The sequence below is a fragment of the Trichosurus vulpecula genome, chromosome 1 (assembly GCF_011100635.1).
Source record: "Trichosurus vulpecula isolate mTriVul1 chromosome 1, mTriVul1.pri, whole genome shotgun sequence".
Lineage (NCBI taxonomy): Eukaryota > Metazoa > Chordata > Mammalia > Diprotodontia > Phalangeridae > Trichosurus > Trichosurus vulpecula.
In genome coordinates, this window is record NC_050573.1 from 529,968,444 (window position 1) to 529,994,144 (window position 25,701).

General features: G+C 43.8%; 1 protein-coding gene across 1 annotated transcript in view; it reads left to right on the plus strand.

The window, feature by feature from the left end:
• The window catches only part of TTYH3 (tweety family member 3), a 191,385-nt gene that overhangs the window by 107,355 nt on the left and 58,329 nt on the right, over positions 1 to 25,701 (plus strand). The window contains exons 2-7 of the mRNA XM_036741300.1: positions 2,047 to 2,216; positions 14,840 to 14,951; positions 17,554 to 17,774; positions 19,881 to 19,976; positions 22,536 to 22,608; positions 23,348 to 23,423. Of these exons, the coding sequence (XP_036597195.1) occupies positions 2,047 to 2,216; positions 14,840 to 14,951; positions 17,554 to 17,774; positions 19,881 to 19,976; positions 22,536 to 22,608; positions 23,348 to 23,423 (748 nt within the window). The remainder of the gene's footprint in view (positions 1 to 2,046; positions 2,217 to 14,839; positions 14,952 to 17,553; positions 17,775 to 19,880; positions 19,977 to 22,535; positions 22,609 to 23,347; positions 23,424 to 25,701) is intronic.

The window sequence follows — 25,701 nt, forward strand, 5'->3', positions numbered from 1 at the left end:
ATCTTTCCCAAGAATTTACTATAAGACATCCTTACAATGGGCTTTCTCTAACTCTGTGGGAGTGTCCTACTTCTCAGCTTGGGTGATTCATTGTTACTTCTTTGTGGTTAACAGGGTAAGCAGCCTTTGAGATCAAAATCATTATCTGGATGTCAGATTTCCCTCTTAGTTAGAGGGACTGAGGGTTGGGAAGGCTGAGTGATGAGTTTTGGAGAAATGAGGCATTTGAGTTCTGATAGGAGCTGCCATCCATTCCTCTTGCCTTTGGAGGGCTGGATAGTGACCTGGACAATTCATCTCCGCCAGGGCTAGTGCAATCGGTCCTAAAGTGGGCAGGCAAAAGCTTTGTCTCTACTTCATCATCAATTGTCAATATTATTAATGGCCTGTATGTGTGACCTTGTGCTAGAGAGGCATGTACACAGAGGAATGTAGTACCCTCAATAGCATAGCCCCTTATCTGCCTCTGTAGATGTTTTACAAGGGAAAGGAGAATTGAAATCAATTTCAGGATGTACTTGGAACAAAGAAGGGAACTCCCTAGGGAATGAAAGTCCACTCCTTATGGAGTAAAGAGGAGACAACCTAGAAAAAAGGTTAGTAACAGACTCTTAAGTTCCTAGAAGGCAGGAAGCAGTTCACCTGTTCTGTACCCAGCACAAAGCAACTCGGAAATACATCATTCTACCAAAGAACTATGATTTCTTTGGTATAGGTTCCTTCTCTATTCATGCAAATCACTTCTCCACATTTTAAGTATATGGTCTTCTGAGTGACCCTGTGGCCAGCCTTCTGAGAGTGACTTTCTCTGTACTCAGCTCTTCCACAGATGACACACAGTCTGTCACCAAGCCCATACCTGAACCAAGTTCTAACCTGGTAAGACCTGTTAGGGTTTGTTTCCCACTGGCCATATCCTTTAGGAACCCAGTGGATACCTTCCATGCCATGATATGGCATTGCAATAGGCCAATTGCAAATTAGTGTGAAATAAATAACCATCAAGCACCTAATTAGAGGAGGAGTGTTGGAGGTTAGGGAGACAGGCAATGGGGTCAGTGGTTCACTGAATACTTTCTTCCTCTATGTCTTCTCTCTGTCTTTCTCTCTCTGTCATCCTCTCTGTAGCTTTCTTCTTCTCTCCATCTCTCTGTCCTTCTGTCCTACTTTCTGTCTGTTTCTGTCTCTCTTATCTGTATGCCCTCTCTCATCTCCCCGCTTCCTTTTTTTTTCCCCTCTCCTTTTTCTTCTTTAATTCTTCCTCCACCTCTCCACCTCCCCTTCTCCCCCCAGTACCTTGGGCCTGCCAGTGGCACTGAGATCACTGAAGAAACTGTCAAGAGAGGTGGGAAAACAATATGGCAACCTTTCAGGAAGCTAGTTTTATTTATATCATTTCATTTCTCTGTAGAACGTTAGGTTTCCCCAGACACTCATAGTTCAGTTGGAGGGAGGTGGGACTTTCTGGCAGTAGGAAGGAGGGGTTTGTTTGCAGATGGCCTAGAGTTGGATTAATTAACGATTCTCAAGCACTTTGCACATAGGCAGAGCTGCCTGTGTGTTCAATATTAATTATTGGTTTACTCTTGGCATCCTTCTTTGAAGGAAATAGGCCAGTGGGGCAGGCTGTTTGTATTTAAACCACTCTGCCATCAGCTCCATGCCAACCTGCTTTCCTCTCCCTCCTGCCATAGTCTTTCTGCTTAGCTCTCACCTCCATCACTGAGTTCATTAGTGGCTTGGGGGTCCCTTACACTAAGCATACAAACATTTAGAAACAATGTGGTATAGTGTAGTTATTAAGCACCTACTATGTTCCAAGCACTGTGCTTGGAACATAGTGGGTACACTTATTGACTAGTGGGTAAAATACTGCGTTTGGAGTCAGAAAAACCTGGGTTCAAATCCTACATGACACTTACTGTGTGACCATGGACGACTCACTTGACCTCTCTTGAGGCCTCATTTCCTCGTTTGTGAAGTCCAAAGGTTGGCCTTGATGACTGATGATTTTATAATACATCTCCCATCTCTCTCTCTCCATAGGCCCTGTTGCTGCTGGGCAGCGTGGCTGTATCTTGCCTGGCTTTGGACCTCCTCTTCCTCCTCTTCTACTCCTTCTGGCTGTGCTGTCGCCATCGGAAAAGTGAGGAACATCTCGACGCCGATTGCTGCTGTACGGCCTGGTGTGTCATCATTGCTACTCTGGTCTGCAGGTGAGTGCTGGCCCTGGCCCTCCCTCCTTTCTCTTCCTTTCCCCTCCTCTCATTCGACACATACAAAGGCCCTACTCTGTGCCAGGTGTAGTGCTTGGCTCTGTGGGAGCTACAAAGATGTCTGGCCTTCGAACTTAAGGTTATGGGTTGGGTGGGACGTGGGGTGTGGGAGGTTCTCATAGAGTGGCATCCTTGTCTTCTTTCCGTCCCTTCCAGGGTCCTGCATGAGCCCCAACTAAGGAGATTTGCTGAACCAGGGTTCAACACATTTGCATTGACTCTCGAGCCTTAGCACTCTGGTTCAGGCTGCGGATGATGACCTGGGTTCAAATCCTGCCTTCGTCTTTCTGACCTTAGGCAATGACTTAACCTCTCTGGCCCTCAGTTTCCTCATCTGTGTGGCCTGTGAAAGCAAAAACAAATGGTTTCATTAATAATTAATTATCCCCTCCGTGTACTCTGCAATCCAGAGACACTGGCCTCCTTACAATCTGTCCATACCCATATACAGATGGCCTTTATCTTCAACTCTCTGCCTCTTCATGTCTCCTCCTGGCTTCCCTGGCTTCTTCCCATACCCCCTTGATCTTAGTGATTTTCCTCTGACATTCCTTCTAATTTATCCTGTATATATCTTGCTCATACATAGTTGTTTGCATGTTGCCTCCCCTGTTAGACTGTGAGCGTTTTGAGAGCAGGGACTAGTTTTTGCCTTTCTTTGTATCTCTGGCTCTTAGCACTGTGTGTGGCACAGGGAAGGGGAACCTTCGGCCTTGAGGGAGTATGTGGCACTCTAGGTCCTCGAGTGCGGCCCTCTGACTGAACCCATTCCAAGGACTGCACTTGAGGACCTAGAAGGCCACATACAGCCTTGAGGCCACAGGTTCCCCACCCCTGCCTGCCCAATAGCAGGTGCTTGTTGACTAGATGCATTAGTTCCCAAACTCAGGTCCAGACCCAGCTTAGGATCACTGGAAGTGTATGAAAGGGTCAGAAAATGCCAAAGAGCATATCTGGGTACTTACTGTGCCATCTGTGTACGGGTAGAGGCTTTGGTACCGAATTAATCAACAATTAGTTATTAAGTGGGCAGCTAGGTGGCATAGCACATAGGCTCAAGTGAGGAAGATTCACATTCCTGAGTTCAAACCTGGCCTCGGACACTTACTAGCTGTGTGAACCCTGCTTGCCTCAGCTTCCTCATCTGTAAAATGAGCTGGAGGAGGAAGCGGCAAACCACTCCAGTATCTTTGTCAAGAAAACCCAAATGCGGTCATGAAGAGTTGGGCGCAAATGAAAACAACCAAGGAACAACAATGTTGTTTAAGCACCCATCATGTGTCAGGCACTGTGCCAGGCCGTGAAGACACAAAAAATGAAACCAGTCCTACATGCAGCTCAAGCCTCAGCTGGACAAGGTTGTTTGCTGTGTCCATTGACAAAACCTTAGGTGGATGGGTCCATGTTGCTCTCTAGGCTATGTGGTGGTGTGGATTCTTTCAAAGGTGGTTTTGTTTGCTTAGCTGGTTTTTTTTTGTTTGTTTTGTTTTGGGCTGGAAGGGGCAGGGAGGGAGATATTGAAGCAGTGATTTCATAGGTATAAAGAGCTTCTGATGAGGAACTTTATCTTCTTTCCTACTTATAGTCTTAGAGCAGAAATCCTTAGCCCTTTTTGTATCCTGGACCCCTGTTGCAGTCTGGTGAAGCCACGGACCCCTTCTCAGAAAAATGTTTTTAAATGCATAAAATAAAATTCCTTTGTAATCTTTTGATTACAAAGGAAATAAATTATATTGATACTGTCATCAAAATATTAAAAAATCATGGATGCTAGATTAAGAACTCGCATAAGTAGATGCTTGGGGCACTCAGAGGTTAAGTGGCTTGCCCGGAGTCACATAGACAGTGAGTGAGTGCCAGATGTGAAATTTGAACGCATGTTTTCTTAATTTCAAAGGCAGGTCTACATCTGTCACCCAAGGTAGCCTCCTTCTGAGATTATTGAAAGAATAGAGTAATAAGTAAATATGTATGAGTCAGCAGAATGAAGTTCTTCTCACACTTTAAAAAAAACACTCGAGCCAAATTGATGGGAGCTACATTGAAATCAGTTGAGCCAGGGGCAGCTAAATAGCATAGTGGATAAAGCAATAGCCCTGGAGTCAGGAGGACAAGGGTAAATCAGGCCTCAGACATTTACTAGCTGTGTGACCCTGGGCAAGTCACTTAACCGTGATTGCCTCTAAATAAAAGAAAAAAAAGGACAGAAAAAGAAATTAGCTGGCCCCTTAGCATGCAGGATTTGTTGACCCCTGTGAAGAAGAACTTCCAGTTTTATTGTCCAGGAGATATTCAGAGAGATGACTTATTTTTAAATTTATTAATATTCCTTTCACCTAGGAGAAAATGTCATTCAGAGGGAGGTGACTAGTATTGGTCCTTTCTGTTTTCTGCGGAGCAAGAGGGTTCAGCTTTAAGCTGCTGCATCATGAGAGACTCAGGGTTAGACTTAAGGAAGGCTTTTCAGCTTTGGCATGGATTACGGAGTTTTCTTTTCTTGGAAATCTCAGAAAAGCCAGAATAGAATCTCACCTGTCTAGGTATTTGGCTCTTCCTGGAGTGTGAGCAGGCACCTTTAGCACTAGGCTTCTCAGAGAGCAAGATGCTCAGAGAGCATCTCATCACCTGTTTACTCGGCACAGACTGAACTGGGCCTTCTTAGGGGTTCAAGAACTGTGCTTTGTATCCCAGAGGCAAGTGAGCCTGTGGATAAGTGTGCGTCTGGTTGGGGGTGGGAGGAGAGAACTATTCCCCACTCAGTTTTGTAGCTGAGTTCACCATCTGTTTGCCAGTTTCCTTTAGGATGATTCTTAACCAGGGGTTCACATCCTCCCAAGGGGTCTGTGGATAGATTTCAGGGAAGTCCATGAAGTTGGGTGAGAAAAAAAAATTACTTTTTTATTTCAGTATAATTGGTTTCCTTTGTAATCTTGTACATTTTAAAAAGTATTATTCTGAGAAGGGGACCAGCCATAGGGCTTCACCGGACTGCCAAAGGGGTCTGTGACACAAAATAGGTTAAGGATGCATGCTTTAGGGGGATATGCCTGTGATAGAAAAAAAGAAGGCTAGGAAAGCAATAGGTCTCTTCCCAGATTCATTGCCTGCAACGTGACTGCTGATAGGTTACCCTGGGGTTTTGAGGAGTGCTCGTTAGGGACAAAGCCAGGCTGCTCTGCTTGAGGTAAGCTCTGATCATTTGGGTATTTTCAGTCCTTCTTTGCACAAGGCACTGGCAGAGGCAACAGGGAGCCCCCCTGTGCCCCCACCCCTTTGCAGAAACAGTTGCTGAGACACCAAGAGAGTCCGTAGCACCGGGGAGCGGCAAAATCCAGAGATGAATCAGCCTCTGGAGGCCCAGGATCCCTGATTTGGGGGTGGGGGGTGGGGATGGGCAGCTTCTGTGACCCAGCCTGCTGCTTCTAGGATGCCCCACCCAGTGCTACCATGGCCCAAGCAAGAGGAGGCAGAGCTGCAGGAAGCGAGGATTCCCACGCCTTCCATCCCTGCCAGAGCTGGAGGGTTTTCCTCTAGCTAGCTAGTATCGGCTGCCATAAGAGCTAATCCTGATCCTATGCAGGTGCTATAGTTCCTAACCCTTTCTTCCAGGAGTCCTCCCCACTCCTATTTTTAGCCTGATGGTTGGTGGTAGCAGTGTCTTGGAGGCTGCTGCCGTTGCTACCCTGCTTGCAGACTCCCGAAGCTATTGTTAATGCAGAATGAGTGTCCTAGGAAGACCTCAGCCTAGAGGGGGCAGGGGGCTTCTTGCTGGGCTTGGCAGGAGAATGGTCCATGTTTCATGGATGGGTAAGACCTAAGATGGGTGTTTCAGAAGTGACTGGGCAGGGGAAAGCTATAATTGATTCCTTCCTCTGCATCACCATCATCCCCTCTTTTCTCTGTGGGTATACACCACTGGTGTCAAACTCAGATAGCAGCCATGGCCACTCATCCATACATGGGGCAGCTAGGTGGTACAATGGATAAAGCATCAGGCCTAGAGTCAGGAAGGCCTCTGTTCCTCAGTTCAAATCCAGCCTCAGGCACTTACTAGCTGTGTGACCCTGGGTGAGTCACTTAACTTTGTCTGCCTTAGTTTACTTATCTATAAAATGATCTGGAAAAGGAAATGGCAAATCACTCTATTATCTTTGCCAAGAAAACCCCAAATAGGGTCATGAAGAGTCAGACATGACTGAAATGACTCAGCAACAACTACAAAAATCCATGCAAGCTACACATTGAATGAGTTTCAAAATATATGACATTATATGTGTTTTATTATTTGTATTTGTTTTGTTAAATATTTCCCAATTACATTTTAATCTGGATTCAGTGTGTTTGACACCTCTGGTATACACAGAAGGTAAAACCCAGGGGCCAGTTCCCAGCTACCCTGGCCATTACTAATTTCCCCTCAGCTGTTGGGGTCCTTGTCCCCAGGCTTGTCTTGTCTTATCACAACAGGCTCAATGATCCCTTTAGTTCAAGAACAACCTAGCAACCCACAATGATGATGAGGATGATAGGGACTGGACTTTTGATTTTATTGGTTTAAGGAAAGGGTGGGGAACCCACAGCCTTGAGGCCACATGTGGCCCTGAATCCAAACTTCACAGAACAAATCCTTTTATTAAGGGCCATGTGTAGCCTTAAGGGAGCAGGTTTCCCACTTCTGCTCTAGGTCTTTAAGTTTGGCCGTTTAACTGAATCCAGACTTCAGAGAACAAATCCCCTTAATAAAAGGATTTATTCTGCAAAACTTGGACTCAGTCAAAAGGCTGCACCCAGGGAAAAAGCCACAGGTGGCCTTGAGGCCGCTGCAGATTCCCCACCCCTGATTTAGGGCAACTCCCTAGTGAGAAAACTCCCTCTGAAACAATGCAGGTCAGCAAGTCCTCTGAAATTTTGTTTTCCTTTAGGTTTCCTAGAGCCCTGAAAGGTTAAATGACTTTCCCAATATTTTTCAGAGGTGGCATTTGAACCCGGTTCTTCCTGGCTTCCAGGCCAGCTTTCTATCCACTACACCATGCTACCTCTCCTGATAGCAACTCCCATTCATATGATGTTCCTTGGTTTATCAAATACTTTCCCTAAACTTGCCCTATGAGGTTAGGCAGTGAAAGTATTATTATCATTCCCATCTTAGAGATGAGGAAACGGAGGCCCAGGTAGTGTGTGACTTGCCTGTGGTTGCACAGTTAATAATACGTGGCAGATGTGGGACTTCAACCCAAGGCTTGTTGAGTCCAGAAGTAGTGTTCCACAAATTCTTTTGCCCCATGCTCCTAATAAATGATGGTATCATGGGTTTGTCTCTAAACCCTGCTGTCATCGCCCCTCCCCCGCAGCCCCAGTCTTTATCTCTGCCCTGACACTGCTACCCCTCGGCACACCGTTTCTTGCCTCTCTCTGATAATGGCCTCCAGTGGTTCACTTCTTCTTCGGGAGTCATTACAGGCCCATTACTGCTGCTAAGTGCTTCCTCGGTAGGCATTAGGATCACTTTGATTTGCTCTGGTGGAGATGGACGGCACCTCAGGGCCCATTTCTTTGCCCCTTCCTGGCTTGTGCGAGGCTGACTTCCCTTTGTGTCAGTCGGGAGTCAGCCCCCTAGTCTGCCAGCAGGGCCTCAGGGGGAGCCCATCAGCCAGGGCTTCTGTGGGTTTTCTGGAAATCCTCTCCTCCTTAGACTCCTTGTTGTTAATCTTCTTGCTTTCTTGGTCTTGCTCCATACAGAACCAAGCCCATCCTGGCAGAACTGGGCACCTAAAACCAAGCCCTTCTTCCAAATGCTTTTGATTTTATAAGATGAGCAAGTCTAGTGATGGAAGAGACTTGAACCATCAGTAAGTCCAACCCCTTTATTTCACCAACAAGGAGACTAAGGAAGACTGAGGGAGTTAGATGCTGTGTCCAGAGTATTACAAAATTGTCACAATGGTATTAAATAACAGAGCCTGGGGGGGTTTTGTTATTCCAGATTTTGTAGATTTCCCACTATACCATGCTCCTTTCCTTGTCAACCCCTAAATTTGATCATAACCTCTTTCATATCCTTGATGATGTCAGTCTCCATCCATGGACCACTGTCTCTACTCCTATGTCTCTGTCACTTTGTCCATTTCAATCGCTGTCTCTGTTGCTCTTTCTCACTTGTTTATTATTAATGTCCTGGTCATTCTTATGGGTCTGGGAGACAATTTGACGAGGAGATTTTTGTGCCTGGGAAGGGGGTTAGTTCAGAGAAGGAACTTTCTTTAGGATCTAGACAGGAGTTCTAAACCTGGAGCCTGTGATCTTTTATATCTGTATCTATATATCTATATCTATATCTATATCCATATGTGTGTATGTGTATGTATATATGTATATAAGGTATATAAAACTACATTTCAATAGAATTTGTCTCCTTTGTAATCTTATGTCTTTTAATGCTAGAAACATTCTTCTGAGAAGGAGTCATAAACTGTCAGATGTGTCTGTGACACAAAAGAATTCAAGAACCCTTAGTCTATAGTCTTCTACTATCATATTCGACCCTCTGGGCAAATTTCATCCAGCAAGGACTTACTGGGCATTGATGGAGACACTGGGGCTGTAGTGAAGAGAGCATTGGATTGGGGTCAGACCTGCTTTCTGGTTTCAGTTCTGCTCCTTCCTATCCCTCTTGACCTTGGACAACATACAACATCTCACAACTTCCATTTCTTCATCTATAAAATGAGGGATAGTGGACTGAATGATCTCTAAGGTCCTTTCCTGTTCTTAACATTCTGTTATTCTAAGTTGGGGTTTGTTGGGGAGGGGCAGGGCAGGATGGAGAGAAAGTTTAGTTATGTAATAATTACAAGCCTCCCCTCAAAGAGTTTGCAGTCTATTTGGGGAGTTAAAGTGTACATATACTCATGAAACAATTGTTTTAATTTAAATTTTTTTCAACGAACAAAAAAATTATTTTTTTCTCCCTCTTACTTCCTCTCTCCCCTTTGGAAAAACAAAACCCTTTTAACAGGTATGGATAGTTAAAAAACAAATTCTTGCATTAGTTGTGTCCAAAAAAATCTCGTTCCATACCCAGTATCCATTATCTCTTTGTCAGGAGGTGTCTAGCATACTTTATCATTAAGCCTCTGAAATAAACTCATGAAATACCTTAGAAAATTATAAAATAACATTACTTTGAAAAACAATGACCTCTAATTGTTGGTGGAGTTGTGAACTGATCCAACTATTCTGGAGAGCAATTTGAAACTATGCCCAAAAGGCAATCAAATTGCGCATACACTTTGATCCAGCAATACCACTACTAGGTCTGCATCCCAAAGAGATAATAAAAAAGGGAAAAGGATGTACAAGTACAAAAATATTTATAGCAGCTCTTTTCCAAAGAATTGGAAATTGAGGGGATGCTTATCGATTGGGGAATAGCTGAACAAGTTGTAGTATATGACTGTAATGGAATACTATTTTGCTGTATGAAATGACAAGCAGGATGCTTTCAGAAAAACCTGGAAAGACTTACATGAACTAATGCAAAGTGAAGTGACCAGAACCAAGAGAAAAGTGTACACAGTAACAGTAACATTGTGCGATGATCAGCTATGATTGACTTAGCTCTTCTCAGCAGTACAATGACCCAAGACAATTCCAAAGACGCATGATGGAAAATGCTATACACATTCAGAGAAAGAACTGAATGAGTCTGAATGCACAGGGAAACATACTATTTTCACTTTCTTTTTTTTTTCTTTTGGCCTGCTTCTTTTTTCATGACATGACTAATATGGAAATATGTTTTGCATGATTGCACATATATAACCTGTATCAAATCTCTTACTCTTTTAGGGAGGAGGGAGCAGAAAGATGGAGCGAGAAAAATTTGAAACTCAAAATCTTACTAAAAATGAATTTTAAAAATTGTCTTTACATATAATTGGAAAAAATAAAATACTATCAAAAAGAAAGGTAAAAAACAAATGAACAAAAATGCCCTCTGCCTGGTGATAGATTGGATGCCTGTGGTTCATGGGCCAGTCTAGCTAAGTTTGGAGAAGCTTATCACCAGGTGGGTCACGGTGATGAATGCAGTCTGATTCAAATTCCAATACATAGTTACCAGAGTTTAACAAAGTCCCAACATCCGGGTTTACGGACTAGAGGGCTTCTTAGCTACAGCTGCCCAGGAGTCTCCAAATGCCACCAAGAGTGAGAGCCCTGTGCAAATGGCTCTGTCTTCTCTTCTTACAGGGTTTTAGATGTCATCAAACGTCATCTGAATGACCAGAACTTAGGCTGCTATGATTGGCTCTTGAGTTAACACCTCCCCTTAGTTAGCCCCACCTTGGGCCCCACCTTAGTTACCAATCCACACCCACATAGGTTTTACACCTAATAGGAGTTTGGGCCTGGGGCTTAGCACCTAGTAAGACTCAATAAAATACACTGAATTACTCAAAGGAAACAAAAGCCAAACTCTTCAAGGGTACTTGGTCTAACTAAGTGTTAAGAGCCCATTTTGCTTACCAACACACAATATCATTGCTGTAGGGCAAAGTCTTGTTTGCCTCAAGCCAGTTATAGCTCTGGCCTGAAGGGATTGTACCCCAGGTGTGGTAAGTGGACACCAAGGAGGACTGGAATCTTGAGATGAGCTTGTGGCCCATGACACCTGCATATCAGACTTAAACCGGGGTGGCCACTGTGGAGAATCTCACTCATCCTGTGTCTTCTTTAAGTTGCTTTTCCTTTGATCCACTGACAGAAAGATAGATAGGTAAATAATTTTGTTCAATGGCTCCTGACTCCCAGTCTGGCAAGTGATCTTTTAAGTGTGTGTCCAGGTCCACAAATGAGATATAAGCAGAGTGCTTCCAGAAATCAAAGGGAAAAAAAAAATCACTGGTTTAGTGTCTGTGGGCAGGAATGAAGGAAGACTTCATGACAAAGGTATTTGAATAGAGCCTTGAAGATGGTAGGATTTCAACAGGGTTTTGTTTGGAAAATGGTGAGTTTGGATGGCTTGGTTGACCTGTTGTACACCTGAAGTGGGAGTAGTGGGAGTCAAGATGTGAAGGTAGTTTGGAACCCGCTGATGAAAGACTTTCTTTGAATGCTAGGCTAAAGAATTTGGACTTTATTCGATAGGCAATGGAGAGGCTTTCCCTGTTCCTCTCTTTGGTGCTTCTTTCTTATATACCCAATAGGTTATTAAGCAAGTTAGGTGGTGCTACGATTAGAGAGTTGAGCCTGAAGTCAGGAAGATCCGAGTTCAAGTCCTGCCTTGCTAGCTGTATGACCCTGGGTGTAAGTCACTTAACCTTGCTCTTCCTCTTCTCCATATCTGTAAAATAGGAATAGAATAGCACCTACCTCTGAGGGTTGAGGTTGAGGCTAATCACAGTACCTGGGCACTTAGTAGGTGCTTAATAAATGTTTATTGATTGAAAATTAAATATTTGTAAAGCACTTTACAAATCTTAAATCAGTCTATAAATGCTAAATATTTATTACTATTACTGTTACTGCAAGTTTCATAGCATGCCCCTAACGATTCTGTCTGGGCATAGGGAGATGTAATGCAAACAATGCTGATAAGGATGATAGTGGGTTTAGTTCACCAAATCCTAATTCTACAATTAGGAGGTTATTCCCTTTGAACTCTAAACAAGACGAGTTTAGAACCATATAAAAGGAAAGATGTTATTTTATATAATGGAAAATAAATTTGTAAAACCTTTAACTCTGAGGTGAAACATTCTGGAGAAGAGTTTCCAGGAAGGTTGAGAGAAAACGATGGAAGACAAAGCTGTAAAGAGTTATTAAATACTAATAACGGCTAATATAGAAATCATATATTATATAATAATTAAATAATATAATATATAAGCACTATAGTATTTTCAGATTTGCAAAGAGTTTTATCTATGTTATCTCATAACAACCCTGTAAGGTTGGTGATGAAATTATCCGCATTTTATAGATAAGGAAACTGATGTTTGAGTAGTTGAATGACTTGCTCAGGGTGACACAGCCAGTGAGGGTCTGAAGCTGGACATAAACTCAGATTTTCCTGACTCCTACTCTATCCCACTCTGCTTGGAGAAATAATTAAAAACTAGTAGGAATATTTAGGGGGACAGGGGCATTTCTTGCCTTTTTAGGTTGTTGCCAGGGAGGACAACCATCCTAATTTTGACCTAGTTTCTCTAGCAGAGATGGGGTTCTGGATTGAAAGTCAAGAGACCTGGGTTCAAGTCTTAGCTTTGCCACTAACTCATTGTGGGATCTTGGGCAAACCCCTTCTCCTTCAAGCCTAAGTTTCTTCCTTCCTATCGTGTGGGGACCAGAGGACATAATCTTTAAGATCTCTATGATTCTCAATGGCTGGGTGGGCCTTAGGGCAGAAGACAACTCTTTTATCCCAGCATTTTCCAGGTATGGGGGTGACCCCAGTGGTGAACGTATAATGAACAACCAAACTGAAAGGGGATAAAGCTGGGAGGGAGTATGAGGGGTGGGGGTGGGGCAGAGAGAGCAAGACCAGGTTTCCCAAAATAGTATCCCTCCTCTCCTTCTGGAGTGTAAGGTGGTAATTACACAGACAAATTAGCTAATGCTTCTCCTGAGAACTGGAAGGCTTTGAAGGCCTCCAGTCTTCAAGGTCCTATAATTAAGAATGAGTTGGTGGCATTTGATTTTTTTTAAGTCTAAAAAGGGGAGGGGAGGGGAGGGGAGGTGAGAAGGTGGGACAGGGACCTCAGGGCTAGTCATGAGCAGTTTGATCTTTCCTCTATGGGTCACAGTCACAGAACCTCTGTAAAATGAGGGGATTAGACTACCAGGCATTTTTAACCTAGAGTCCATGAACTTAAAATCTTTTTAATAACTGCATTGGTGTCTTTTATTTTGTATATATATTGTATAAATGTATATTTTATACATAGAAAAACATTCTGAGTAGGGGTCTACACAAAAAGGTTAAGGACCCTGGGATAAGATGATCCTCTGAGACTGCTTCCTATTCAAACAAACTATTACTTTGTGAATCAACAGGGAAGCTTTCCCAGCACTTCCTTCCCCCTTCCTGCCCAATTTAGGATCAAGTTAAATCAAGTCAAGGGGCAGCTAGGTAGCAAAGCAAATAGATCACTGGGCTTAGAGACAGGAAGACATCTTCCTGAGTTCAAATCTGGCCTTAGACACTTACTAGGTGTGTGATCCTGGACAAGTCACTTAACCCTATTTGCCTCAGTTTCCTTATCTGTAAAATGAGCTGGACTAACGTTGCCCTGTTCACACTATAGTGTGCTTCCTCTACTATGGGTCAATTTATATTTCAACCTAACTTTCAGGTCCCATATCTTTGATGGAATCTTTTCTGATTCCACTACTCACCTAACACTTAACCTAAATCATTTCGAATTAATTTTGTCTATTCAGTTTCTCTACTTAGATGATAAATTCCTGGAGAACACAGGTCTCTACCATTAGAGGCAGCATGATTTAATTGAAAGAGGGTTGAACTTGAAGTCAGGAAAGGTCAGGGTTCCAATCCTTCTGCCATTTAGGAAATGTGTGATCTGAGTAATCATCCAGAACTTATTAAACGCCTACAGCTAAGTGTCTTAATAGATAAGAACGTTCATCCTTGAGTGAGGAAGATACGGGTTGACTCATGCTGCAGATACTTACTAGCTGTGTGGCCTTGGATAAGTCACTTAACTTCTGTTTGCCTCAGTTTCCTCATCTGTTAATGAAGGAGTTGGATTCAATGGCTTCCCTTCCACCTCTAAATCTTTGATCTCCTAGTCCTATTGCAAGGTTCTGCCCTTCCCTTTAAGGAGCTAACTCAGTGGAATAGACAATATATAAGGATATATAAAATATCGACAAACTAGACATAAGGTAATGGGAGGGAAGAGACACTTGCAATTCAGAGGATCAGACTCAGGGGATTAAAAGTCAAATCATTTAACCTCTTTTTGAACCTTGGTTTCCCCATTTCTCTAAAATGGGGATAATCTGACTGCTGGTAGGCACTTAATGCTCGTTGACTGTTTGATTGTTATGAGAATTAAATGAGATAATGATATGTTGTCTCTCTCATGGCAGGAACCATTTATGCCTTTGTATTCCCAGCTCTTCCACAGTGCCTGGCAGTAGGAAGCATGTAATAAAAGCTTGTTGACTATGTAATGCATTTTGCGGGCCTTCAAAATGCTCTACCAATTGTCACTTAATTTGCTTTATGTTTTGTAAACTTCCCACCATCCTGGACAGGCCCCTTTGCACATAGTAAGCCATCAATAAATATTTGTCATCTCTGATTGATTCACTTTCCTTCCTTTTTGGGTACTTGTGGATCCTTGTTACCTGAAGTTGAAGTCAGTGGGTTCCTCTGGAAGGCTCAGTAGTCTTACCTCAGCTTCCTCTGTCTTCTCACCTGTATTTTCACCTTATCTGCTGAGAAGGCTGTTCCTGGTGGGAGAGGGAGAAAGAGAGCTTGCCAATTCTTGGGTAAATGAGCGTTTTCCTAACCAGCTTCTCCCGCCTCTCCTTAGTGCTGGCATCGCAGTGGGATTCTATGGCAATGGAGAGACCAGCGACGGCATTCATCGGGTCACGTATTCGCTTCGCCATGCAAACCGTACTGTGGCTGGAGTCCAGGATCGGGTAAATTGGGAGAACAATGGGCCTGGGAACTGGCCTTAGGGTTGGTGGGGAGATCCAAAAGAAGAAGCCATCTCTTTTAAGGATGTTCACCTCATCCCCCTCTACTCTGGCCTTCAGAGTGAGGGTTGCCATGGCCTTGGAGAGAGAGTTTGCTGTATTCTTTCTTCCTATTCTCAAGAAACCTCATGCTGAGTGCTGCAATTTGCCAGCCAAAGGATATGTGTGTATGTGTGTGTGGGGTGTGCATGTGTGTGAGTGGGTGGGATGTATGAGGGGGATGCAGAGAAGTGAGGTTTAGAGTATGCATGGGTAAGAGTAGGGGGAGATTTGGTTTTGTGTGGGGAAATATAAGGGTTTTATATGTGTGTGTGTAATAGAGAGAAAGAGGTGGAAATTATTATACAATACTAGCATAATTTTTATAATGGAAATAATAAAATAGATAATATGTAGTTTATAACATAGACTATATTATATTAATATGTTATATATTATATAGTTGTATAATATATTACATAATAATACAATTATTATAATGGAAAAACATTGACTCCAAAATCGAGGATCTAAGTTCAAATCCCAACTTTGATTCTTCCTACCCATATGACTTTGGGCAAGTCACTTAACCTCTATAAGTCTCAGTTTGCTCTCTATAAAATGAGAGGATTAGACTAAATGACTTCAGAGGTATCTTCCAGCTCCAGGTCCATGATCCTATTGTCTGTGAAAGGAGAAAAAGGCAGAGTGGAAGAAAGAGAGGAGGATTGGCATATATGTGGGGAAAAGGGGGAGGGATATGTGTGTGTATGAGAGAAGTGAGAGGGAAAGGTGGGTTTTGTGTGGGTGCGAGAGAGAGAGAGAGAGAGAGAAGAGATTGTGAATGGGGGTGTGTGCGTGTAAAGCAACAGCTTCTGGCTAACACTCCTGAGAAAAGTGACAGGACCAGAATTTTGCCTTTTCAATATACAGAGGAGACTCTTTAATGAATGGCTTCGTTCAAGCGACATATTTAACATTATCTGAATAGCAGATCTTGTTCACCTCTGCTCGTGTCCCTGTCAGCGTCTCTGAAGTTCCTGGATCGTGGTGGGGCTGAAGGGCTTCCATTTTTACCTCTGAGCTATTACTGACCTCTAGATGAGAAAAGCGATCACTACCCTCCTCTCCCAGGGACCTCTGAATGTTCTAATTGGATAGAAAAGAACACTGACTTTAGAGTCAAAGGAGCTGGATTCAAATCTAGCTTCTGATAAATGCTATTTTTATGACCTCGGGCAATTCACTTAACCTAAGCCTCAGTTTTGTTATCTGCAGAATGAGAGGGTTGGATTAGATGGCCTCCTTTGAGGTCCCTTCTAATTCTAGATCTATGATCTGATGACCTGGGTTCAAGTCCCATCTCTGATGATTACTACATTTGTGACTTTGGGCAGGTCATCCTCCCTGAACTTCAGCTGTTGTTCAGTTGCTTTCAGCCGTGTCCGACTCATCATGATCCCATTTGAGGTTTTCTTGGCAAGTCTACTCCTATTTCCTTCTCCAGCTCATTTTACAGATAAGGAACTGAGGCAAACAGGGTTAAGTGACTTGCCCACAGTCACACAACTAGTAAGTGTTTGAGGTCACATTTGAACTCAGTTCTTGCTGATTCCAAACCCTGTGCTCTATCTACTGCACCACCTAGCTGTCCTAAGCTTCAGCTATACATCATCTACAAATGCGAGGTTGAATTAAAGTGATTTTTGAAGTTCCTTTCAGCCCCAGATCTATAATCTTTTATGAATTTATTTAATCTGGATTCAAATTCCTCCTGTGATTCTTACTATATTTGTGACCTTGGGGAATTCACTTTACTTTCCTCAGTCTTAATTTCTCTGCCTTCATAATGGGAGAGAGGGTTGTACTCAATGGCCTCTGAGGTCCCCTTCATCTCTCTCACCCTGTGACTTCAAGATTACCCAAAGTAGCATCTTCATGTGAGGAAGCTATGTCTTAGAGAGGGGAAGTGACTTACCCAAGGGCACAAAATCCCATGCTTTTCCCACCAACAGCTAATAATAGGTAGCATTTGCATAGCGGTTTAAAATTTGTGAAGTACTTCAAATATTAAATCGTAGTCTCTTCACAACAACTCCAGGAAGTAGGTGCTTTAAGCTCCATTTTATGGATGAGGCACACTTGTCTAAGGTCACCCAGCCAGTAAGTATCTGAGGCCGCATTTGAACTCAGGTCATCTTGTAAAGTGACTTGTCCAGGGTTGCACAGCTGGTGCCTGAGGCCAGATTTAGACTCAGATCTGGACTCCATGTCCAGCACTTTATCCACTGCTCTACCTAATTGCCTGCCTCCAGTCCCATTCCTTCACAGAGTAAGAGATAACAATTTCCCACTTTCTCAAATTGATTCTCTCAGTCAATACCAAAACTATTGGTATCCTCTTTCTAAATAAAAATACCCCCTTGAAGAGGTAACATGCTAAGTTTCTAAAACCCGCCCCAGGACCAGCTCTACCCCTTGTCCCTACTCCACTGTCCACCCAGAGCTCATCATCTGCCCTGTCCTCTCTCTCCCTGATCTCTTTGCCCCAATTTCTCCCCTTCAGGTGACAGACACTACAATGGCCCTCAATCAGACAGTGGAGACCAGCCTTCAGACCCTGGAGAAGCTCTACACAAAACATACTGATTATCTGCACATTGTCCAGAAACTCCAGGGGCTTCTGTATGACTTGGTTCGGCAGACCACAGAGATCCCCTTTTGGAAGAACAGCGCAGTATCACTGGAGGATCTGGCCGTGCAGGTTGATCTCTATGATTGGTATAGGTAAGGATAGCTTTTTCTTCAGCTCTGGCTCAGATGGGTTGGGAAGTTAGAGCGGCTTCCCTCTGAGGTCCATTTTCTTCTACCAGGCTGGCTTTGGGCACCAGTAACATTGATGCCTTTTCTTGTTCTTGGTTTATTGAGTGGGAGCTAGGAAAACTTTCTGAATGGGTAGAAGCAGAGAGTTAGGATAGGGCTGGAGGCAGTGGGACCAGGGAGAGAGGGGGCAGGATAGGCATTGATCCCAGCAGCCTCAGTGTGGGTGTGGGAATGGGCTTACTATTTCGGAAGGGGATTGAAGCCTTTGGGAACCAGGCAGGATAGAGCCAGAGAAGAGATCTCATCTCTTTCATTTTCTTCAGTTCTCTGTTCTGAGCACTGCTTACCTGTACATGCCCAGTCCGATTTTGTCTCCTAAGCTACACACTTCTCTTGTCCATGCTAGGCATGACAACCTTACAGGACGAGCTCAGTCCTAGGGGACGTCTAGCTTGGTTGGAGCAGCCAGCCTCTATTTGTGCCTGGTTCTCTGTCCTCTAATGGAAGTTGCTTCTCTGCTGAAAGTGTTGAGCCCCAGGATGGAGCCTAGGCTCTGGGAAGATCAGACCATTTCAGATTTCTGTTGTGTTCTAATGACCTGGAGATTCAAAATGTTGGAGGAGGTCAGAGGTTGGAGGAGTAGGCTTAGTATGATGTGAGGGGTGCTTGGCAAAGTACCTGCTTATAAAGATCTTTCCCACTGAAGCCTGAAATTCATTTAAAAAAATTATTTTGAATTTAGCAAGTACCAAATAGAATGGGCATTTCCATATACACAGTTGTTTAGTAGTTTAATGAGCCCATTTGGGGTTTTCTTGCAAAGATACTGGAGTGATTTTTACTTTACTTCTTCAGCTCATTTTATAGATGAGCAACTGAGGAAACAGGGTTAATGACTTGCCCAGAGTCACACAGCTAGGAAGTGTCTGAGGTCAGATTTGAACACAGAAAAATGCACCTTCCTCACTCCAGGCCTGGCACTCTATCCACTGTACCACCTAGCTGCCTTCCAGATGCATAGTAGAATAGAAAAAGAAGATTGTACATAAGACTTCAGATCTCTGTTGTGTAAATTTTTTTTTTTGGTAAGTACATAGGAAGTTCAAGGGCAGGTAGGTGGTTCAGTAGATAGAGCACCAGGCTTGGAATCAGGAAGACTCATATTCATGAGTTCAAATCTGGCCTCAGATACTTCCTAGCTGTGTGACCCTGGGCAAGTCACTTAACCCCATTTGCCTCAGTTCCTTATCTGTAAAATGAGCTGGAGAAGGAAATGGCAAACTTTGCAGAGAAAACCCCAAAATGGGGTCATGAAGAGTTGGACATGACTAAAAACCACTCAGTAATACCAACAACAATAAATTCAGACCTATAGCTTTCAAAGCTGGCCTACTTTTGGCCTTCCTTCCTTCCTTTCTTTTCTCTGCATGGAAATTTGTTATTTAGACCAAGTGTTCTTAACCCTCAGTCCATGGACTCCTAAGGTGTCCCTGGATAAATTTCAGGGGCTCTGTGAATTTGGATGGGAAAAAAATTACATTTTTTTTCAAAATATTTGGTTTCCTTTGTAACCCTATGTATTTTATTTTACATATTTAAAAACATTAATCTGAGAAAGGATTTGCAGGCTTCGTCAGATTACCAAAAGGGTCCATGTCACAAGAAAAGGTCAAGAACCCTCAATTAATACAATCATCCCTTAGGATGAAGAAAACTATCGATATCCTCTTTTAAAATGAAAATACCCTTTTGAAGAGGTAACATACTAGGTTTCTAAAACTTTAGTGTAAAATTAAGGTTGCTGCCTTTTTCTCCCATTACTGGAGATAGGGATCTGTAAAGAATAGGAATTGGAAAGAGGAAAGGGGGGAATGGGTGGAAAGGGAAGTTCTAGTTTTGGAATGGTGGTGGGAATGTCCCGTGTTGAAACAGAAAAACTAGGAAGAAATGCAGTCAGTCACTCCTGAAGTTGGAGTATTTGTCTTGGCTGATACAGGCTGTTGGTAGCCTCTATCTCAGCATTGTTTGTGTTCTTGGAAAGTCTGTACCTGTCTGCTTCCTTGTCCTCAGGTGGCTGGGGTACCTGGGCCTCCTCCTTTTTGATGTCTTGATCTGTTTGCTTGTGCTCTTCGGACTCATCCGGAATTCCAAGGCCATCCTAGTAGGGTATGTCCTGGGGAACCTGTGGTGTCTGCTGGTGGGTGGAGAGAAGGCTGTGGACTGCTTTGACCTCACCAACCAATTAATTTTCATAAAGTCCTAGGGTGATCCCATCTACTAATAAGACCAATTGCCAGATACCCAACATCTATGAGAGCCTTCTGCTCAGAGAGATTATAGAAAAGAAATTCCAATAAAGACGTTCTCTGGGGACTCAGTGGAGTTTTATATTTGGAAAAGATGTTTCCCTAAGGGCAGGGGTTCCCTAACCTGGAGTCTCTGAATCTGTTTTTAAAAATATTTTTATAACTGTATTTCAGTATAATTGGTTATCTTTGTAATCCCCATATAATAACAACTTAAAATCCAGCAAGTTCCCTTGGATTCTTTACTGGAGACTGGGGAATCCCAGTCACTCCAGTTACACTGGGGAGGGTGATCTATCAGTCTAGGACCATAAATGTCAGAACAAGAAGAAACCTTAGAGATCATCTGTTGTTGTAACTACCACTTCCTGTTTGTTAAAAAAAAATGTATTGATACTATTTTGTTTTTACACCTCCCCTTCATTTCTGAAGATGCTCCTGCCCCATAACCTATCAGACCCTCCCTTTGAACAGAAATGAAATAAGAAAAAGGGGTGGGGGGAGGAGGGGAGCTCAGGTTAGCAAAACCAATTAGCAAAACTCAACCATGTCCAACAGTAAAGGTGTTATTTCACATCTGTTGTCTCCCATCTCTATAAAGAAGTAACTCCCTTATTTTACAGAAAAGGAACAAACCAAGTGAGGTTGTGCTGTGAATTCTTCCTGGCCCACAGGTTCAGATCTCAGCACGGTTGTGAGCTCACAGTGCTGAACTGCTTTTTGTTGGGAAGGACAGAAAGGCTTCTTGCATGGGAGACTGTACTATATTAGACATAATGGAATTGGAGGTTTAGGCTGTAAGCTCCCGTCCCTGGCTCAAGTATAATTGGAGAGCCCAGGCTTTTTTAATTTGTTTTGCTTTCTAACCAAGAGGCCAATACCATCTGCCTGAAATGAATTACTTGTGTTTATAAAGCACTTTTCATGTCTCTTAATTTATTTGTTCCTCACAGTATTCTTAGGAAGGATCAGAATAGGAACTAGACCTAGGATTTCACTGGTATGTGGAACTCACTCCTGGTTGGGGAAACTCCTTCTGCCAGTATTAATTGGCATCTTCTTTGCAATTTAATGTCTCAGTTGCCTGAGGCACTCAGAGGTTAAGTGACTTGGCAGGGTCACACAGCCAGGAGGAAGATCGGCTGTCTTCCCTATGCCTTGCTGAGGTTAAATGACCTCCCTGTCTTGTCAGAGGAGCGACAAGAATCCATCCCCAAGCTCTTTCCACTACTACCAGATTTTCTTTCAGTGGAATTTAAGCTCCTTGACGGCTGGTGAAACCTACTTTTAAATATGAAATTCTTGTTTTTTGTCTTTGTAGGCCTTAGCATGGTTCTATGAAACATTATAGGCCCTTAATGTTTGAAATGAATGTAATTGAAAATCCTTATTGTAGTTCTCCCTTCTTTTCTATTCCCTAAGGGGGACCTGTGAACTAGGGCTGGAAGCTTTGAGTGCCCCCTGGGAACCTTAGCAGGTCATAAGTAGCTTGTGGCCTGCAGAAAGGAGAAATCTTGAAAGATGGCTACTGAACTAATAGCTTATGCCTTTGTTCACACCACCTCCTCTCCACCTCATTTTAAAACTGGCATTTGCCATAGGGGAAGTAAATGAAAAATGTGGAGGTCTCTTAGCCAGGTCTGGAGAGAGACTCATCATTTTGGCATTGTGTTCTCCCCTTTCCTATGCCACGTATATGCTGTCCTGTAGTCAGCAGCATTTCCTTTTTGGCTAAATGCCTCCAAGTACACTGAATCACTCTGGTAGCCATCAAGGGTTTTGTAAGCAAGTGGAGTTTTGTGCAGCTGTTTTGGCAAAAGCTAAGATTTTGCCTTGGGGTTTGAAAAGGGTATGTCTCGTGCGAACTACAGCTGCCCCAGACGATGGGAAATGAGGTCACAGACACCCTTTTGAGGGTAACTCTTTAGAAAGGGAGTGGGAGCAGAATTCTGGCTGCCCCCAATTCCTCCAGGCCATCGAGTCCAGTCTGGAGCCTGGCCCAGCTGTGGACAATTGGAATCTGTACCATTGGCTGGGATAAACCAGGGAATACCTTCCCTGACCCCCATTCCCTTGGGGAGCAGAAGGTTATTTAAGCTAGGTTTGGTGGTGGGATTTGGGGAATAGGACTGAGCACAGTGGAAAAGCTAACTTGTCTGAACCAGGTCCTGGTTCTAACCATGGCCAGAGAATCTTAGTGAAGGCAAATTCCCTAGCTATCCAAGCCTCTAATAAATAAAGCTCCCATTTCCTATTACCCCAGCCACTGCCAGGAGTCAGATTTTTATTTCCTACTTTACTTCTCCCCACATTTGGGAAGTCATCCCAACTGAAGTAGCTGAGTGGGGAACTCTAGCTGTCGGTGGGGAAAGGGGTGTGGGACCCCCTTGACATGTCATGTCCTCTTCTTCCCCTTTAGGGTATGTTTGCTGGGTGTGCTAGCCTTGGTCATCAGCTGGGGATCCCTGGGGCTAGAGCTGGCAGTCTCTGTGGTAAGTGACTCTGATGCGAAAGTCACCTTCCTTTCCCCTAAATGTCCACTCTGAGGTCAGCTACGATGCTACTATCTGGTGGAAAGTCTTGGAAATAGCCTTCCTACCCTCAGATCTCTCCAGCTTTCTGTCACAGGGTCTGAATTTCTACCACTTGTGAGTCATTGCTTAGGGTGGCCCCTTCACACATCCCTGAGGGAGGAAAGCACATTTATACATGTAACAGTGTGAATCCGTGTAGCAGGTTGCTTTCCTCCCAGGGACAGCTAAGGAAGATCTAGGCTTGGGATGTGGGGCCCTTACTTCCCCTGCTCCATTTTTGGTGGCAATCTGTAGGGACTTCATTACCTTCCTTCTGTCGGGGGTGACACCCCGACCACCGCCTCCACTTACCCTGCCCTCGGGTCTTTGGACGTCTCCGGCTCCTCTCGGGGGACGCGAGAGGAGAATCACCAGGCAGTACACCGGAATGGACAAGCAGCTTTATTGCATGGCGTAACAGAAGTCCCACTGACCCTCTCTGGGGCGCGCCTTATATAACCTATCGGGGTGTTCCGGGTTGGCTCCTCCCCAGTTCCTCCCCGAGGGTGGAGCTCCTCCAGTAAGAGCCGCCCCGGTACTGAGGTGGCGGAAGCCACACAGGCATTGCCACGTCAGCAGGTCCAGACTCCCTGGCGTCTCACTACCCTCTTGGGGGCCTAGGTCCAGAGCGCCCCTAACATCCTTCCTCTCACTCTAGGGTTCCAGTGACTTTTGTGTGGACCCTGATACCTACGTGACTAAGATGGTAGAGGATCACTCAGTACTTGGTGCAGGTAAGCTGACTCCATGAATGCCAACATGCCCCATAGGCAGTAATTACCCACTTAGAAAAAGGAGCTGAAGAGGCTCTGTCCATGGTAGGCTTAGCTCAGAGTTTACATGAAAGCCTTTGTACTAGCATGCCTTCCCTAGCTGATAAGGAACATTCCTTGGTAGCATGGAAAAGGTTCTAGAGGGAGAACATGTGTTGATGTTTGAACTGATGAGCCTTTGACATTTTTTGAATTTGAGTGAGCTGATGTGACAGGTAAGAGGCAGTATGGTGTATGGTAAGAAAGCAGACTTCAGTGTTAGGGAGACTTGGGGTTCAAGGCTTGCCTCTGACACATACTGGCCCTATGACCCCTTCAATTTTCCAAACAATTTTCTAAGACGTTATTTTTTAAACTTGTGTGTGTGTGTGTGTGTGTGTGTGATGGAACCCTTTGAAATGAATGAATGAGGGAAGCCTAGGGACCTTGTCTCAGAATAATGTTATTAAATGCGTAGAATAAAAGACCATGGACCTCAGGTTAAGAACTCTTTCTCTTTAAAAAAAAAAAGACAAAAATAACCCTTCTCTAAAAATCTCCAGTACAGAGCAGTTGCATATTTGCATTGGTAAAATGAGTTGCATATTGAAAAGAAATTACAGGTCCGATTCATTTTTTGAGCCTCTGTTGTGTTGGAAGGGAGGGGAAAAAATGGAATGAGATTGGTGCCTGCTCTTGAGCAGTGTGTCCTGTGTTTTCAGGGCACCTGAAGCAACTACAGATCAATACATGGCAGTGTGTAATCAAGTCCCCAGTTGTTCAGTTCTGACTGATAGTTGTAGGACCTCTGAGATGAGAGGTCATTGTGACCTGTGATTGGCAGGCAAGGCTTGAGGGAAACATCTCAGAGTATCATCTGAAAACATCCTAAAAGCCCCCATATAATTTTTTATCTTCTTTGGTCCTCACAATATTCCTATTCCTGTAGGGCTAAGCAAGTACCCCCATTTTACAGATGAAGAAGGTGAGGTCTCCAGAGGTGGGAGTGAGGATGGGAACCTATGCCCAGGCTCCCTCTCCTAGATTAATCTGCCTCTTCTTCTCTCCTCTTCCCCTTCTGTCCCATCCCTAGGACCACAGAGCTAGATCTGGAAAGGTGTTTAGAAGTCATCTAGTATAATCCCCTGATTTTACAGATGAGGAAAATGAAGCCAAGACAGGTTAAGTGATTTTGCTCACACAGGAGTGAGCTTCAGAGGTAGAATTTGAACATTTCCTCTACTTCCAGGGCCAGAGAACTTATTACTGTATCCAACTGTCTGCCTCATTTACTAATTACCCCCTGACAACTAGGCTTGGAGGCATTGTAGAAGGAAACAAACATTTATTAAGCACCTACTGTGTACCAGGTACTTTACAAAGGCTAAGCACTTAACAAGTATCACCTCCTCTGATCCTCACAAGAACCTGGGAGGTAGATGCTGTTATCACCATTATACAGTTGTAGGAAACTGAGGCAGACAGAAGTTGGGTGACTTGCCCAGGGTCACCAAACTAGGAAGTATTTGAGACCAGATTTTAATTCAGACCCAGTCTTCTAATTACTCCAACACCTAGTTGCCTCATTTCACCCGGGTCTTCATGGTTGGGGTAGAATTTGTATAGAGGGCACACCAGGCAGAAGGATTATCATGAGTTAAACCTAAAGCCAGAATTCACAACCAGAGTGACCAAGTTTGTAGGATCTCGTCCAAATGTTGCTAACTTGCTACTTGTGTGTCATTGGGCAAATCATTTAATCTCTGGTCTTCAGCATCTTCACCTGTGAAATGGACCTTAGGTAAAATGGAAAACTTAGACTAGATGTTAACTGAAGGTCCTTTTCATCTCTGAATCTTATGATATGCCTAGGAGCTCAAGACTCTTGTGATGAGGAAGGAAGGACATCTGTGCTCTGAAGGATGCTGTCTCTCTTCCCAGTATCATAAGGGAAAGGGCCATATGGTACCATGGAACTCTCTCCATTGCATTTTGGCAGGAGTAAGACCAATATTTCCTCACCATTGCGGGAAGGACAGCTGGAATCCCAGAGCCCCGAGCAGTCACTAGAACCCTGAATGAACTTTGCTTTCAGATTTTTCCAATCCAGAAATGATCCAGCTGAGATTAAATCTCCTTGGCACAGGGAGTAGGAATGGAGAACTGGTCTTTAGAGGTCTAGTCTGGAAAGTCTCTGCTCCCAATGGGGAAAAGGGGCCTTCAGCAGGGCAGATGGCAAGGTGTTTGGGCCAAGGAGTTC